At 44.7% G+C, this 17,192-nt stretch overlaps 1 protein-coding gene across 1 annotated transcript in view; it reads left to right on the forward strand.

Moving 5' to 3' along the window:
• LOC308106200 (titin-like) overlaps window positions 1-17,192 on the forward strand; it is a gene marked incomplete at its 3' end in the record, with an annotated part of 62,897 nt that overhangs the window by 24,950 nt on the left and 20,755 nt on the right. The window contains exons 39-52 of the mRNA XM_080457257.1: window positions 93-284; window positions 2,851-2,889; window positions 3,231-6,974; window positions 7,571-7,849; window positions 8,246-8,812; window positions 9,087-9,368; window positions 9,459-9,737; window positions 9,841-10,122; window positions 10,227-10,505; window positions 10,588-10,875; window positions 10,999-11,277; window positions 11,373-11,654; window positions 11,739-12,017; window positions 12,248-12,526. Of these exons, the coding sequence (XP_080313383.1) occupies window positions 93-284; window positions 2,851-2,889; window positions 3,231-6,974; window positions 7,571-7,849; window positions 8,246-8,812; window positions 9,087-9,368; window positions 9,459-9,737; window positions 9,841-10,122; window positions 10,227-10,505; window positions 10,588-10,875; window positions 10,999-11,277; window positions 11,373-11,654; window positions 11,739-12,017; window positions 12,248-12,526 (7,350 nt within the window). The remainder of the gene's footprint in view (window positions 1-92; window positions 285-2,850; window positions 2,890-3,230; window positions 6,975-7,570; window positions 7,850-8,245; window positions 8,813-9,086; window positions 9,369-9,458; window positions 9,738-9,840; window positions 10,123-10,226; window positions 10,506-10,587; window positions 10,876-10,998; window positions 11,278-11,372; window positions 11,655-11,738; window positions 12,018-12,247; window positions 12,527-17,192) is intronic.

Consider the following 17,192-nt stretch of genomic DNA (forward strand, 5'->3'; position numbering starts at 1 on the left):
GAGAGCTTCCTATGGTGGACATTATAAACCTACGTTTGTTGTGTACATTTTCAGTTTTTTTGTACCAATGGAGATAATCTGTGTGTTAACAGATCTTCAGATCAGTTGGTTCTTTAACGGCAGAGAGATCAGGCAGTCAAACAAGCTCTACAAGATGTCTCAGTATGGTGAAACCTGCCAGCTGGATATTGTCAAAGTTCGTCCCGCGGAAGCAGGGGAATACTCATGCTTTGCCAAAAACTTGGGTGGAATGGTGAAATGCTTAGCATCTCTGGCACTCGATGGTGAGTTCTTCCAGAGATCAGCTAACAGACAGAAGTCTGACTGCTCCTGAGATGCAAAATAATAATAATAATATTGTCACTCAGTTAGACCTGTGCATGTTCAGCTGAGATTTTCTATGCAAAAGAGCATGTCCCCAATGGACGTTGCATCAAAATCTCAGTGGTGTGCTTCATTCAGTCTATTAAATCTGAAGAATATCACTTTAATTAAGACAATAAAACGTTTTGTGGTTCAGCATGGGGAGGTGGCTAGGTTTAATGCCTGTCCAGCATGCCAAGGCCACAGAACAGCTGGTTTAATTAGTAGCAGCCTATTCAGCCCTCAAAGAATGTGTTTCAGCATGTTGGTTCTCAAAGTGGGCTCCTTGTACAGTACTTGTACAGTATTGAGCATGGTGAAAAGAACAGGACTGTGCATGCGGCAGGTTGGATGTTATCTTTGCTCAGCCTCCCTCACTTTAAGCACTGAACATAATTGTGCAGGTAACGCCTTACGCATGGTTATCTTCTCTTCCAACATGAATAGCTCTTAACTATAGGAACTTCATTATTTCAGAGGAATGAATCTTTATTTCTGAGGAATGCAATATACACAACTGAATTTTGGAAATCTAGTTTTTCGGGTTCCTTGCACTCTCAGGCACGGAAATAATCCCTAAGTGTTTTTGGCTCCAGTCAAGCTTGCATGATTGACAGAGGAAACCAGCCTGTCTATTTCCTCCTCACTGGTCTTGACTGACTCCACCTTCCAAGCTCCACCCAACTGCGCTCTGGCAAAACGAGCTGTCACACAAGTAACCTGAAGAAGTCAGTCACCGTTGATGTGTTGACCTAACGCTTCTACTCTTTCTTATTGCCCAGATCAAAGTGTGAGAAGCTTAGCTAGTGTGTCGAGCACTGGGGCTCAGAGAACGGAGGTTCGATCAGGGAGCTATAAGTCCCTGTCAACCGGACAGACAGTCCACAGTGTTGAGTTTATCTCTGAGAGCTCCTCAAGAGTGTCAACCACAAAAACATCATCATCATCATCCTCTTGGAGGGCAGTTGACATTCAGCTGCGGGACACCAGCTCAGCAGAGCTGAGGTCCAAGGTCAGCCCCAGACTGCTGATGGAAATGAGCGACGTCCGAGTGAAAAGCGGCGACATGGCCGAGTTTAAGTGCACCTTTGACGGGCTTCCCTTCACCGGTGTGGTGTGGGACCATAACGGCCAGAACCTGGTAGACACCCAGAGGGTGAGGAGCTCTCGGCATGGAGGGCTGTTGTCTCTGGTCATCCAGAGTGTTAGTATGGGAGACCAGGGTGTGTACCAATGCACCGCAACCGACATACATGGCCAGAACAGTACCTCAGCCCAGCTCACTGTTGAAGGTGGTTTCTCTTTCTTATATCAATCGCTCTCTCTTTTCACACGCTGGTCCATTCCACCTCTTCATCTGCTCTTCCCTGCTCCTTCCTCATCCTTGACCTCTTAGGTTGTAACCTGTTGTAATCTAGTAGAATAACAAATCTATTTTGTTTTGTAGCTACCCATTAGATTTTCCTCTCCTGTTGCCAGCTTTACTTCTCTTAACACCATCCTTTCATCCAACTAACCCCTTTAGTGTTTAAAACAGAATAGCTGCCTTTTACCCTCTCACTGATGAACTGATCCTTAATCAATCTTCATAACTTTATTCTCACCTAGCAAAAGAAGCAAATGTCAAAGCTGAAACCCCCGTCCCTACCGATTCTGTGCGTAAAGTGTCTCAGACAGACAGAGAGACACGTAGCGGTCTCCCTGACCAAGACAAGCAGGAGGCTGTCGAGAAAGTGGGAGCTGCGCCTCTGTCTTCCCAGCGACCTTACAGCCTGGCCAGCCACCTCTATTTCCCTGACGTCCTCCCCCGTCAACAGCGTGGCCGTGACCTCAGAAGCCAACCCGAGTTCCTGGTCAAGCTGCCCCCAGAGCTGTTGCCCAAACCCAGGGGCACTGTGTCTCTGTATTGCGCTATGAAGGGGCTCCCAGCTCCAATTGTTGTTTGGCTTCACAACCAGCTGAATGTTGAGGATTCTGTGTCTTACTCTCTCAAACATGACGGCCCTCTGTGCTGTCTAAAAGTTAAGAACACGGGGCCATGGCAAGGCGAACATTACACTTGCAAAAGTGTCTGCTCAGCCGGAGATGCTGATTGTGGCACAGAGACGAAAGGTTTGCAATCTGCATGCTTTAGTCCTTTCCTTCGACAACCAGCCACCATTTACACCGCTTCCACACACACTGGCCAGGACACAGCCACGTCTACCAACCACTGACCTCTATTCACTGGCTAAAATGTCGAAGAGAGACAGAGAGTCAGGGGGTCACTCATATCACTGAGCACTTTCCAAAGACAGAACCGCTGTACACTTAATGCTCAAACTGAAGCATGCAAGAATGTCAATACAAAATAAATAGATAATATGGATGCACGACATGTCACTTGATTCTAATCTTGCTGCTTGCTGATTCTTGTCTTGCTGTCTTGCTGCTTATGTTCAGTTTGAGAACATCATTGGTAATTTAGTCTTGTTTGTATCTTTGCAGTACCAGTGGTGGAGGAGGCTCAAGTCGCGGATGTAAAAGGTGATTTTACTTTGCATTGATCTCCCGTGGTCTGTCATTTATAAATATTGTCAAATGTTATATTATTTTTCATGACTTAAAAGTTTGACATACCTTTATATGAAAAGCTTTTATTGTCTCGACTGTTTCCAGGTAAGATATCCACGTAAAATATTGTTTTATATGTCCATGCACCAAGAAGAGACAGATTTGTTTTATTTTTCACATGTTCTTGGTTTCAATCCAACGTAACTTGTCCATAGATGACTGTTTGTTTTCACTGCAGATGTTGCCATTATGATTGAAATGTCTTTATTACCTCCTAAGATTGTGATCTGTTCAACTGTCGTTATTCTATACAGTTGTGTCTAGCTCAACCGTCACAGTGGAACAAGAGTCCCTGGAGTCATACTACACTGGCCTAAAATTACCACAAAAAACCAAGACACTTGAACTCAAGCCAGAGTCCAAACGCTTCTCAAGCTCTTTAGAGAAGAAAAAAGAAAAGCCAGTTTTCCTCTCCCAACTCTCTCCAGCAGCTGTGACTGATGGAGAGACGGCTAGATTTACTGTCACAGTGTCTGGGTTCCCTAAACCCACTGTTGAGTGGTCCCACAATGGACGTGGTATAACAAGTTCATCTGTTTATACGTTTGTTCATGAGAGAGACGAATACAGTCTGGTTATTAACAAAGTTCAAAGAGAGTATGAAGGAGAGTACTCGTGTACTGTTAGCAACAGGTTTGGTCAATCCACCTGCACTTCTTACCTTCATGTTCAGGTGAAGGAGCCAAGCAAGCACCAAAGAGTAGAGAAGAGGTTTGAGCTGACAGGCAAACCTCCAGAATTCACGAAAACTATTGATTCTGCTCGGTGTGCTGAGGGCAGTGAGACTTACTTCACTTACGTTGTGACAGGAGACCCTCGTCCAGAGGTTCAGTGGCTCAAAGGCACCTATCACATTGAACCCAGTGGGTTATATGTCATAGTGAACAACCCAGATGGGTTTGGGTTCATCAACGTTAAGAGCATCAAACAGCAGGACAGTGGCATCTACACGTGTAAAGCTTCAAACCAGTTTGGTGAAGCGACCTGCGCGGCAGAGCTGCTGGTGTTCAGGGACGCTGCCTCCATATCTCAACACTTATTAGTTCAGAAGACTAAAGACTTGACAATATCCATGACAGAACAAACCACAGAGTCCCACTTGTACCAAGTCAGTCTCACAGGGCAGGAAAGAAGCAGATCAGACCATATGGTCTATACCATCGGTACTGAGGACAGACAGATTATTCCCAGTGAACAGGTGGGAGCTCTTAGAGAGCTGGATATCTCAGCTGCTACTCTACACAGAGAGCAGGTCACACACCAGGCTGCAGTGCTGCAGTCTCATGAGGTGGAGGAGAGGGTGTCTGTGGCCCCCACCCATCCGCCTCAGGTTTCAGCCGTTCCAGCAAAACAGCTTCACGCGGTTGCTTTTACATCCTCTGTCCAGGAGAGGCAGAAGTTCATGGAACAGCACTCTGAGCGCATTCTGAGCCCAGAGCTAGTAGCGTTAGAGTGTACAAAAGAGCAGCCGTCCAAAGTCATGTCGGCCATTGCTGAGGAAGTCCTCCCCCTTACCACAGTGAGAGCTGAGGCTCTGGCTGACAGGAAACGAGAACAGGTTCAGACATCTACTGAGCCCAGGCAACTTGTCAGCGGTCACCAAGTAGAGTCTGTTCTGCCTATCCTCAAAGAAACCTCAGCCACAGCCCAAAGACCAGATGAGGAGAGGGGTTTCAGGGTCACTGAGGGTGTAAAGATCCTCTACTCAGCCCAGTCCACAGGACAACTGCCTATAACAGAGAGACACACTGATCCTCTGTCCGCTTTACACCTGCCTTCTAAACCCCTGATAGAGAAAGAGCAGCATAAGCCAGTGTTAGCACCAGTCAGTGAAACTAAAGTAACTTTAACCAAGGAGAAGATGTTTGAGATACACAGGCCATCACAGGAGAGTGCAGTCCCATGCAAAGACACAGTCTATAGATCAGCTATGAGTGCTGAAGAGAAATACCATCTCCAAGCTGAGCCCTCAGGACTGATACCAGGTTTAGAATCTGCAATGACTCTGCAATGTCATAAAGAGGGACAAAGGCTCCTGAATCTGCAGGTTTTCTGTGATCAGGACATTTTACAATCAGAAGGTAAATTTACTAGTGAAAAACCTTCACCAGAGAATGCACAATCAAGGAAAAGTCCTATTTTATTACATTCAGTCACACAGGATGAGCAGAGAACTGTGGTTTGTGAAGGAACTTCTGAGTTTTCAACAAAGATTAGTTCTATGTCCATTGAGCCAAAAAAAGAGGCACCTCCAACACTCTATGTTCAGTCAGTCCATCCTGTATCAGCCCTACCTAAGGAAGACATATTTACTGTTCCCAAACCAGAAGAGCAGGTGGCAGCGCAGAAACAGGAAAAGGCCAGGAGACATGCAGCCACGTCAGAGGAGAGACGTGAGCTCACAGCAGATTATCACAAACATTTAGACGTGTCTGTGACGGGAGTTGAGCCACAGCTTAGAACAGAACCCAGACCTCAGAGGGTTCTCCACGTCTCCTCTCAGCCCATGCAGCTCCCGAAGGAGACTCCCTTCTCCAGCGACGTTAAACAGCAGCGTGCTCTGATCCAAAAGGAAGAGCACTGGAACGTCATGCAGTCCGTCAGCGTGACAGACACACAGGTCCTGGAGGAGGGTCACACCACCAGTCTGATAGCTGAGCCCAAATTCAAGCCTGAAATGAAAATTGAGCCAAAGATACCTAGACAGCCGGTTTACATTGAAGAGAAGGCAGTAGCTGCAGAGAGCTGTGTGGTGCTAGAGGCAGCTGAGCAGGACTTTGCTGTGCAGATTCAGGAGGGTCAGTCGGTCAGACAGTCGGTTCTACTGGAGGAGAAACAGGTGATAATAGGAGAGCAGTCCAGTGAGATACGCAGATCTGAAGGTTCTGTTGTCAGTGTCAAGACTCAGCCTAGGGGACTTATGTTTGTTCATGAGTCTCAAGACAGCCAAACTCTTCCTAAGGAGATGTTTTTTGTGATTCAGATTCCCAAAGCTTCCAGTGTGAATATCAGGCGTCAGCTGAAAGATGCCCTGCAGTCTGCTGTGGCCCGCGACCAGCCTCTGTTACTGGCTGATGTTGTCGGGAGGTTAGAGGCAGCTCAGATACAGGAAGTCAAGGTTCAAAAAGAGCCTAAACATTCCATGTTTACATACCTCATCACAACAGCGGGTGCCCCCTTGGAAATCACACTGGCTTTTGAGGGAGAATACCCCCAGATGGCTGACCTCAGGACTGAACTGCAGGCCGCTCTCCATGCTATAGTTTGCCAGGAGCAGCATGTTCTCACATCAGAACAGCCTGGCACCATGCAGATAGACAGGCCTCAGAAAGCACAGGTCAGCTCAGCCCGCTCCAAAGAGATGCTGTCTTCCATGGTAGTAGACACAGTGACCGTAGCAGAGAGTGCAGTTGGTTTCCCTGCAGCCATATCTCAGTCTGCTACCGTCCAGACTGAAGCCAGGACCTCCATCCAGAGTGCAACTGTCCATAGTCAGTCAGAGATATATGAGTCCATACAAGTTAGTAGACAGGAGGGTAGGTCTGTGAGCGTCAGGAGCCAGGGCAGAGATGTGGGGGCTGCAGATTTAACAGCCTCACTGCCTGTAGGCCAGGCCCCTGCTGAACGACATGTAGACATCTCCATCCACAGAGAAATGAAGGAAGAGTATCTGTCTGAGGCCATCATGATCAGTGAGTCCTCAGACAGTCTGGTAGATTATCCTGTGGTTTTAGAGTCACTGGATGATGTTTGCACAGAGGAGAACAGTAAGGCTGTACTCAGCACAACCATTAAGCATGTCACCAAGGTAAACTGGTTTTTCAAAGGACAACTGGTGAAGTCTGGCAAAGAGTTCAAGTGTTCTAAAGACCATGACACATATACACTAACAATCAACAAAGTTATCAAGGAGAAACATCAAGGAGAATATGTCTGTGAGGCTGAAAATGAAGTCGGCAAGACGACAACAACTTCAAGACTCACTGTGGTCTCCAGAGGTTGGACGATGGAGAATACTTTGATATAATCATCAAAACTAACTCACACTCTTCAATCTTAACTTCTGTTGTATAAAAACCTCAAACCTCCAAATTTACTTTTCTTTCCAGTTTTAAATAAATGGAAAGTCTTTTTTGTTAATGTTTCGTGAGCTTGAGGCGGTCTAGCAATCTATTTACATTTAAAAAAAAATACAATCACTTTAGTTTTTTGGAGGTTATGAGGTTCAAATCAAACAGAAGTGACACTTCCACTTCTTCCATCATTCTTTAACAGTTGGATCTCCACAAACATCACCCCCATATCCACCTCCTGTGTTCTTTTTCTTCACCTCAGGCATCCGCCACTATGACTCTGAGTCTTTCTTGTCTTTTTGCATGCTGTCTTTCACTCCTCTTATCTTAGTGTTCTGCTCATCCGCACACCTTCACCCAAATCTAACATCATCTTCCTCCCACAGTCACGCCAGGATAATGTGTTTGTCACCTTCCATCCTAGGTTCACCATTTCACGAGTTAACCTCCACTCATTACCATAGGAGTTGATACTGGCCTCTTCCACGTGTTAATTTCATTCTTTTTGGTTTCTCCTACAGTGGCACCGGTGTTCAAGCACAAAATTGTTCATCTGGAGATCAACATTGGCCAAGGTGCCAAGTTTGAATGTGAGACCGAGGAGGCACCGAATGTGAACTTCAAGTGGTTTAAGGATGGAAGCCCAATCAAGGAGGGCGAGAAATACAGGGTTCTCAGCCGCTTCCAGACTTCCGCTCTGGAAGTCCTGAGCCCAACCAAGGCTGACAGTGGAGAATTCACGTGCAAGGCCAGCAATCAACATGGAAGTGACAGCTGCTCCGCCTCTCTGTCAGTGACAGGTAAGAACAACGCGCTTCTCTCTCCTCTACTCTGGTTGGTTGAAATGAATGACTCGAGGTCAAAGCTGCAGTTGACCTCTCTGTTCTGTTTTTCTTTTCTTGTTTTTTCTTCTAAACTGTTGTGCCTTTGAACGGTTTGAATAGGCGTAAGGGGTAATCCAGACCGCTGCGATTTTTCTCCGCAGCGGTCTGATGCTTAATTTATGCTCCGTCATATGACGGCGGCGTGCGCTGAAATTAGCAGATCTACAAGCTCAAAACAACAAGTGAGCTTGTAGATTGGCTATTTTATAACTCTAGATAACTATACATCAGGCTTAAAACATTTTCAATATGTTTTAATGGATTCTAATAATCGTATCAATAATGTGTATTTCTTTTTTCTTAACCTCATAGAGCTGTACCCGCCCAGCTTTTTAACTAAACCTGATGGTCAAACTATGTATGTTGGAAAGAGGGCTGTGGTACAATGTGTTGTAACAGGAACTACACCTATGAATGTTGAATGGCTCAAAGGTGACAATGCCTTACCTAACGTACCTACACACTACCACACCTCTTCTGAAAAGAATAAGCACACACTTGAAATAGCCAAACTTGAGCCTGCAGACCATGGTGTGTACCAGTGTAAGGCCTCTAATAAAGCTGGAACAGCTGTGTGCAGCGTGGAGCTGAGGGTTATTGACAAGCCCAGCTTTGTAAAACCACTGGGCTCCGTATCTGCTGTGGTTGAAGCTCCTCTACACCTGGAGGCTCAGGTGAACGAGATGATGGGAGTAACCATCACCTGGACTAGAGGTGGCAGAAAGGTGCACCAGTCACCAGATTGTAAACTCTGTTTTGAAGATGAGATGGTTACACTTGATATCCCCAAAACCACGCTGAAAGATTGCGGGGAATATGTTTGCACAGCTACAAATGAGGCTGGAAGTGCAACTTGCTCTTCTTCAGTGGTGGTTCAAGGTAAGACCGCTTTACTTAATTTTCAGGGAGTACTACAGCGTTTGAAGTTGTCACAAATGTACAGTACTGAAAATGAATGTCCTTTCCTTGTGTAAGTCAAGGACAAAATGTTCATGATGATGTGACGTGTTGAGTTCAATCAAAGCAAACCGCATCTTATCAAATCTTCTCTTTCTTAATCTTGTCCACTCTTTCTTAATGTTGAGTTGTTGTTGTTTTAAATGCCAATAACTTGACATAACATTGGCTCTTTGTAACAATGAAAACCCTGCAGAGCAACCAGGCTTTGTAAAGCGGCTTGAAGCCACTGTGGTCTGGAAACAAGGCAGCACGGCACGCCTGCAGTGCACCGTCAAAGGAACTCCTGAACTCCACTCTACCTGGTTCTTAAATGATAGAGAGCTCTCTGCCGGGGACAGATATCATATCAGTCTGAAGGACAGAGTTGCGACCCTGGAAATAAAGGATGTGGCTTTGGGAGACGGTGGGAACTACACCTGTGAGGTTCTGAGTGAGGCTGGCTGCGAAAGCTGCAGCACCAAAGCCACTGTCAAAGGTCTGTAGAGTTAGCATATGGATAGAAATTAGTTTGAAAGTGTCATTAAAAATAAGGCGGCACCTAACCCATTGAATGTTCCCCCCTTAGAACCTCCCTCTTTTAGAAAGGAACTGGTCTCTGTAGAGGCAGTAAGAGGAGCTGTGGCCACATTTGAATGTGAGCTTGAAGGCACCGCACCATTTGAGGTGACCTGGTTAAAGAACAAGAAGGTGCTGTCCACAGATCAGAAGTATAGAATAATATCACAGAGATCGATGGCCTCTTTGGAGATCCAGTCATTTGCAAGTGCAGATATTGGTGAATATCAGTGTGTCGTATGCAACGAGGTTGGCTCAGCATCTTCAAAGTCAGTGGCTAAACCGAAAGGTTAGTGATGTTAACCACCCTTACAGGGCATTCTTCATTACTAGTTCAATATGATTATCTTAAGCACTATTGCTATAACAAAGTGCTAATACTATTATTTCAGAGCCGCCAGTATTCTCAAAGAGAGTCGAGAGTGCCACTGCACTGTTGGGAAACGCAGTGAAACTGCAGGGAACCCTAAAAGGCTCAGCTCCCATCACTGTTAAATGGATGAAAGACTCTGAGATACTGAGAGATGATGATCCAAATGTCAAGATGTTGTTTGACAACACCATTGCTAGCCTTTCATTCTCATCTGTTGAGATAAAACACGGCGGCAAATACACCTGTCTAGCAGAGAATGAAGCTGGGCATCAGAAATGTGAAGCCGTTTTAACAGTTCAAGGTTAGAGAACAAAATTGCCAAATTCAGCAGGATTCAGTGAAATATTCTATGACATCCTTGAAGTATTGATGTTTCCCATTTAAAATTGTGTTGTTGTATTTTAGAACCAGCTAAAATCTTAGAAAAGATGGCCTCCATCAGTGTGACGGCAGGAGATTCAGCCACCTTGGACTGTACGATCTCTGGAAGCCCAGAACTTAAAGTGAAATGGTTTAAAGATGGGAAGGAGATGACGACTGGTCGTAAATATAAATGGACTCTTAAGGACAATGTTTCCAGCCTAAAGATTCTTACTGCAGAAAAAGGAGACACTTCTGAGTACAGGATGGAGGTGTCCAATAAAGTTGGCAAGGACCAGTGCACATGCTCAGTGTCCGTCTTAGGTTGGTTATATACTTTAGATATCAAATTCAAGGTTTGTAAAACACAACAGGGTCTTTCTTATAATTATATTTCCTTACACAGATCGACCAGTTCCACCATCCTTTACAAAAAGTCTTAAGAAAGTTGATGGAAATATTGGAACTGATGTCACCATGGATTGCAAAGTATCTGGATCCAAGCCAATCAATATATCTTGGTACAAAGATGATAAAGAAATCAATACAGATGGGAAATATACGCTCGACTTCAGTGAGAACACAGCCTCCCTGCTGATAAAGAACGTGCTTAAAAGCGATATTGGAGCTTACACATGTCGAGCTGCCAACCCTGCCGGACACAAAGAGAGCAGTGGTGTTCTGTGTGTCACAGGTCAGATTAATGACATCGAAAGAACTTTGTTAGATTAACAATGGACGACATGTAAGCATGTGTCAGTTCTTATTGACATTCTCTTTGAATGTAATGATGTTTTTTCTTCCTGAATGAATATAGAACGTCCGGTTTTCACTATGAAGCCTGAATCCAAGGAAGCCGCACCGGGATCAAATGTTGTTTTGAAAGCAGGCTTCACTGGATCGGCTCCTTTGCTTGTTAAGTGGTTCAGAGAAGACAAAGAGATTTCCACTGGAGGCTCGTGTTTTATTAAGAAAGATGCCTCTTCAAGCTCCTTGGAGCTTCACAAAGTGAAACCTGATGACTCTGCCAAATACACATGCCAAGTATCCAATGAAGCTGGGAAGGTTGACTGCACCGCAGCCCTCTTTGTCAAAGGTGCCCTTTCTTCTTTGCTAACTGATGCAACTGTTGTTTTTTGTCTGTCTGTCTGTTTTTCTTTTTTATCTCTAACTGTTATTGTTAATTCACAGAACCGCCCACATTTTCATTGAAGGTTGAGCCTTCACAACTGGTGAAAGTTGGACATTCTTTGAAGTTATTCTGCAAAGTGCAGGGCAGCCCTGTGATCAGTATCAAATGGTTTAAAAATGGCGTTGACATCAATTCAGACAATAGCCACAGAATGTCTTTCTCTGACTCAATGGCTTCTCTGGAGGTAGTGGACTGTACTGTTAAGGATAGCGGAGATTATGTGTGTGTGGCGTCCAGCGAGGCTGGCAGTGACCGCTGCACCAGCACAGTGACAGTCAAAGGTTGGTTCAGTGTTTTAGCTTTACTTCTTCTTTCGTCTCGGCTGTCACTGCCTGCGCTTAACACTGACCTCTTCTTTCTCACAGAGCCTCCAGTATTTGTGAGGCCACTTGAGTCTGCCGAGCTCGTGAAGAGCGGTGATGTTATCTTGGAAGGAACAGTGTCAGGCTCAGCGCCGTTTGAAATAAGCTGCTATCACAATGATAAGCAAATCAGAAATGACAGACGGCATAAGATCAGTGTTCAGAATGGAACTGTTACTGTACAGATTTCCAAGTGTGAGCCTGGAGATGCTGGGAAGTACCAATGCTCTGTATCTAATGATGTCGGAGAGACATCTTGTTCTTGCGACATATCACTGAAAGGTTAGTTGAAACAGCTGTGTAATATTATAATTATAATAATAATATTATAATAATAATATTAAGGTTTTATTCTATACAGGAGCAATGCATCTTAAAGCTGAGACAGTTTAGTTTATTATTTAGAAGGAAAACATCAAACCTGGACATCAGAGAGTTCAAATTTGAATCTTTATGTACACGAGTAAACCCTGTGTAAGCTATAGGTTGACCTGTGGAACCTCTCCCACTAGAACCACCATCGTTTGTTCAGAGACTAGAGGACATGACCTCCCAAGTGGGTTCTGAGGTCGTGATGAAATGCTTGTTGTCCGGATCACTCCCAATGACCGTCCGCTGGATTAAAGATGACCGCGAGCTCAAAGAAGACGAGCACATTAAGATCTCCTATGAAACCCAAGCCGCCACGTTGAACTTACAAAACACTCAGATATCCCACGGTGGAAAGTATATCTGTCAGGTGCAGAACGACGCTGGGAGTCAGAGATGTGTTGCGGTGCTCACAGTGACAGGTTTGTGGGACTTTTCTGGCATCTAACATCACATGCTTTTCTTTGAAGTGTCTCTCTACGTGTTGCATTAACAAAAAAACAGCAGCTGATTCAGTTGTGAATGGTTTCTTATCCCAGAGACAGAACGTTTTGTCAGAACAGTCCCTGTCCATCAGTGTAACCCAGGGAGACTCTACTCTGGAATGTACTGTAGGTTTTCAGGCACTAAACAGTAAAGTGTTTGAGTGCAAAGTTGTTGCACAAGATGTCATTTTGTGACTTGTTGGCCAGATTAGACCTGTGCGCTGCTATATTACTGTGAAGCTTGAGGCTTTCTTTGTTGTGCTATCAGTAAAAGGATGGTTTGGAGATATCTTCTTTATGTTCATGGTTACATAGAAGATAAATTAAATAATTTGGTTTATTTAAATGCTCATTTCAGAAGCCTCCTTCATGTGTTGAAGAGTTGACTAGAGGTTGTTAGAAGGTCTGTGGCAGCATTTGTTTGCAAGGTGACCGCTCCGTTTGAGGTCGCATGGTTTAAAGACCAAAAGCCCATTGCATCCAGCCCAAAGCACACACTCACACACAGTGACCAGGTCATGAGTTTAAATATACTGATTTGCTAGATGCTGGTTATTATCACTGCATGGTTGGACAATATACTGGTGCTGCAGCTCTGTCAATCAAAGGTTGGCATTGATTCTGTATACTTTGAATTCTCTCTCTCTCACTCACACACACACACACACACACACATCACACATCACACACACACACACACACACACACACACACACACACACACACACACACACACACACACACACACACACACACACACACACACACACAACGTACACGCATACAGCAATGTACACTTCTTGATGTCATAGCAGAATGTTTGTTTTCACATCAGCTCCACCGTCGTTTGTTAAGAAGATTGAAAGTATCTCCAGTGTTATGGGAGGCATTGCAGTCTTTCAGTGCATGGTGGAGGGGTCACCCCCCCTCTCTGTGCAATGGCAAAAAGACGAGAGCTGGAGGAGAAAGGATTCTAAGATTGAGAGAATGTTTGAGAACAACGTGGCCACTCTCAGGATCCCTGCCTGTGAGGCCGGTCACAGCGGGAAATACCAGTCTCCATCATCTATTTTATTAATGGATGTCACATTTTAGTAAATGTTTCTTATTTGATTTTACAGAACCTCCACGGTTTGTCCAGAAAATGCCTCCCAATACCTTTGTGAAGCAGCGTGAGGGGCACCGCTTCGAATGCAAGCTTACCAGTTCACGTTCCTTGAAAGTGTGCTGGTACAAAAATGATCAAAAGATAACCGACAGCGGCAACTATAAAACCATGTTTGTCGATTCAACGGCGTACCTTCAGCTGCAGTCCATGAGGTTTGAGGACAATGGCGTCTATACCTGTGAGGCGCATAATGATGCTGGCAGTGCAAGCTGCAGCACCATTCTCACAATCCAAGGTCAGCTACCGAAATGGCGCTCGCATGAACCTCAAAGTTTGACGATGGTTCCGGTTTGTTTTGAGATTGCGTCTTGCGTTTCCTCGGAACGTTCACGGTTGTTGTGTGCTGTCCCCATCTGAAATCCCTTCGGCATGGACATATTTTTTTCGTCTCCCAAAGTTTTGGAGAGCATGAATGTGAACAGCACATCGTTATGTATGCATTCTTTACACTGTTAAAAGAATGATCAAATCTTTCACTGCCCCCTCTATCGAATCACGTTTTCTCTTGCGTGTCCTCTGCTCGTTCACAGTTGTTAACAGCACCTCATTTTGTATGTGTTCTTTCCTCCGTTAAAGAAATTACCAAATCGTTGACTGCCCCCTCTGTCTTTGAACCTACGATCCTTTTGTAGCATGAATATCGGAGAATTTTCCCTCCCCATCTCTAATTGCGTGTCATTTTCTGGTTTGGATTACGGTGTGGATTCTCCATAGCATGGACTTAACTGAGCATGTCCCCCAGACTTGAGAGAATTGATTTTGAAGATACTTGTCCGACCGTGACTATTCTTTTTTTAACTTCTCTCAATTATATTTTCTAGAGTCCCCATCCTTCACTAAAAAACTGAACCCAGTGGAGGGTGCTATAGGAAAAGAGGCCAGCCTGTACTGTGAGATCTATGGCACACAACCATGCCAGATTACCTGGTACAAAGACAAACGGCCCCTTAAAGAGGGCTTGAAATATAAAATGATCAATGAAGGCACTTCTGCCACGCTCCACATGATGAAACTAGGAGCAGATGACGGTGGCATCTATGAGTGCTCCGTCTCAAATAGTGTAGGCAGTGAGACCTGTCGTACAACAGTTAGCCTAAAAGGTTAGTAAAGTACATATTTGGTAGTAATTATTAAAACAGTACTGCTCCCCATGCAATCCCTTGACCTCACCACCACTGTTTTGCTCACTATTTAGCACCACCGGTGTTTGTGAAGAAACTGACTGACCAGTCAGTGATGGCTGGTAAGGAGTTAACACTAGCAGCCACAGTCAAAGGATCCGAGCCCTTGGTTGTGTCCTGGGTTCAGGACAAGGATCACATTCTTAGAGACGGCGACAACAGGAAGATCACATTTGAGAACAATGTGGCCAGCCTTAAGGTCTTTAAGGCTGACGCCACCACAGCGGGAAAATACACCTGCCAACTTAGCAATTACTCTGGAGTTGTGGAGTGTGTCTCCCAAGTCACTGTTCTAGGTTTGTACCACTCCAGATTCAGTCTTTACAGATCAGATACAGAATTACAGATAGGATTCAGTTAGCTAAAGGTTTTTCTTGCTTAATTTCTAGAACCCCCCTCTGTCGTGGATTTCCCTGAGTCTTTAATTGTAAAGACGGGGGAGAATACATCTCTTGAAGTGAGAGTGTCTACCGCAGCAGAACTGACAACCACATGGTTCAAAGACAACAAAGAGATTTCAGCTGGTGCCAAATATCAGATGTCCTTCTCCAAGAAGATAGCCATCCTGAAGATTCGGTCAGCTGATAAACCAGATGTAGGAGAATACAAGCTGGAAGTAAAAAATAAGCTGGGAGCTGCCTCCTGCAAAATCAAACTCTCTGTTTCAGGTCTGTGATCAAAGTTCCAATGCCATTGGTTGGCATGTAATATCAATTTATACCATAGATACCATTTCTATCTTGCTTGTAGCACACCAATATGAAACCACATATTCTCTCCTAAAACAGATAAGATGATTCCGCCTACGTTCATAAGAAAACTTGCGGACACCCATCTTGTTGTGGGTAAGCCTGGTGAGATGGAGTGTAAGGTCTCTGGCTCTGCTCCTTTCACCACCTCCTGGTTCCATGATGGCCGGGAGATAAAGAGCGGCCCATCCTATGGCATCAGCTTCAGTGATAATACTTGTAAAATGAGCGTGCCAACTATCACATTGTCTGACTCTGGCAAGTACACTTGCAAAGCTGTTAATTCAGCAGGAGCCAGTGAGACCAGTGCCTCTATGACCGTCACAGGTTAGTAGATGTACAGGTAGTTGATTCCAGACAGTTTGAAAGGCGTATTTCTCAGCCAGGGATCTAACATTATCCTACAAAACTTCTTTTTTTGAAACCAGAACCTCCATCGTTTGTGGAAAAACCTCAGCTGCAAGAAACGCTGCCGGGTAAAAATATTACTTTCACAGCCAAGGTGAAAGGCGCTGCCCCTCTGAAAGTCAAGTGGTTCAGGGGAAGCAAGGAGATGCAACACGGAAAGGGCTGTGACATTGCCCTGAAAGACAACGTAGCCACTCTGCATCTTAACAAGGTTGACAAGACCCATGCTGGAGAGTACACATGCCAGGTCATTAATGATGCTGGGAAAGAAAGCTGTCCAGTTAACCTGTTTGTGCAAGGTTTGTTAGCATTATTTTAGAGAAACCCTTACTCCTTTTTTGATACTAAGTGAAAGTGAAGTAATTAATCGACACACTGCTTCTCCTAGAACCGGTCCGCTTTGTGAAGAAGTTGAAGAATATTACCTCTGAGAAGGACAAGCCTCTGAGGCTTGAGGTCACATTTACTGAAAACCCCAGATTAAGAATAACCTGGATGAAGGATGGTAAATTGGTCTGGGCTTCCTATCAGTACAATGTGATTACAACAAACACATCCTGCATTCTGGATGTCCTCAACTCAGACAGGATGGAAGCAGCTGGTAGATACTCTTGCGAAATAGAAAATGGCGTCGGAAGTGACAAATGTGAAGCACAAGTGACTATGATAGGTAAAAGTGTTAACCGTAACTTGTATCTTAGTATCTTCAGCATTCCTTCAATTATCTATATCTTATCATCTATACTTTTATTAATCAAACATCATATTTCACCTCAGAACGACCATACTTTGTCGACAAGATGGAGCCATTAGAGGTAAACGTGGGCGAACCAATTACCCTGAGATGCCGCGTTGCCGGAACTCCTGACATCTCAGTGTTTTGGTTTAAAGACGATGGAAAGCTGCGTAAATCTGACATGTGCACAATGGAGTTCTCCAATGGCGTTGCAACGTTGAAACTGAGCAAAACAACCAAGTTCGATCATGGAGAGTACACCTGCAAGGCTGAAAACCGCATCGGTTCAGCATCTGCCAGCTGTCAAGTGGTTGTCAAAGGTGAAGCTCGTTCTTTTTTACAAAATAGTCTCCAGCAGTCT

The sequence above is a fragment of the Gymnoscopelus braueri genome (assembly GCF_963280865.1).
Source record: "Gymnoscopelus braueri genome assembly, chromosome: 18".
Lineage (NCBI taxonomy): Eukaryota > Metazoa > Chordata > Actinopteri > Myctophiformes > Myctophidae > Gymnoscopelus > Gymnoscopelus braueri.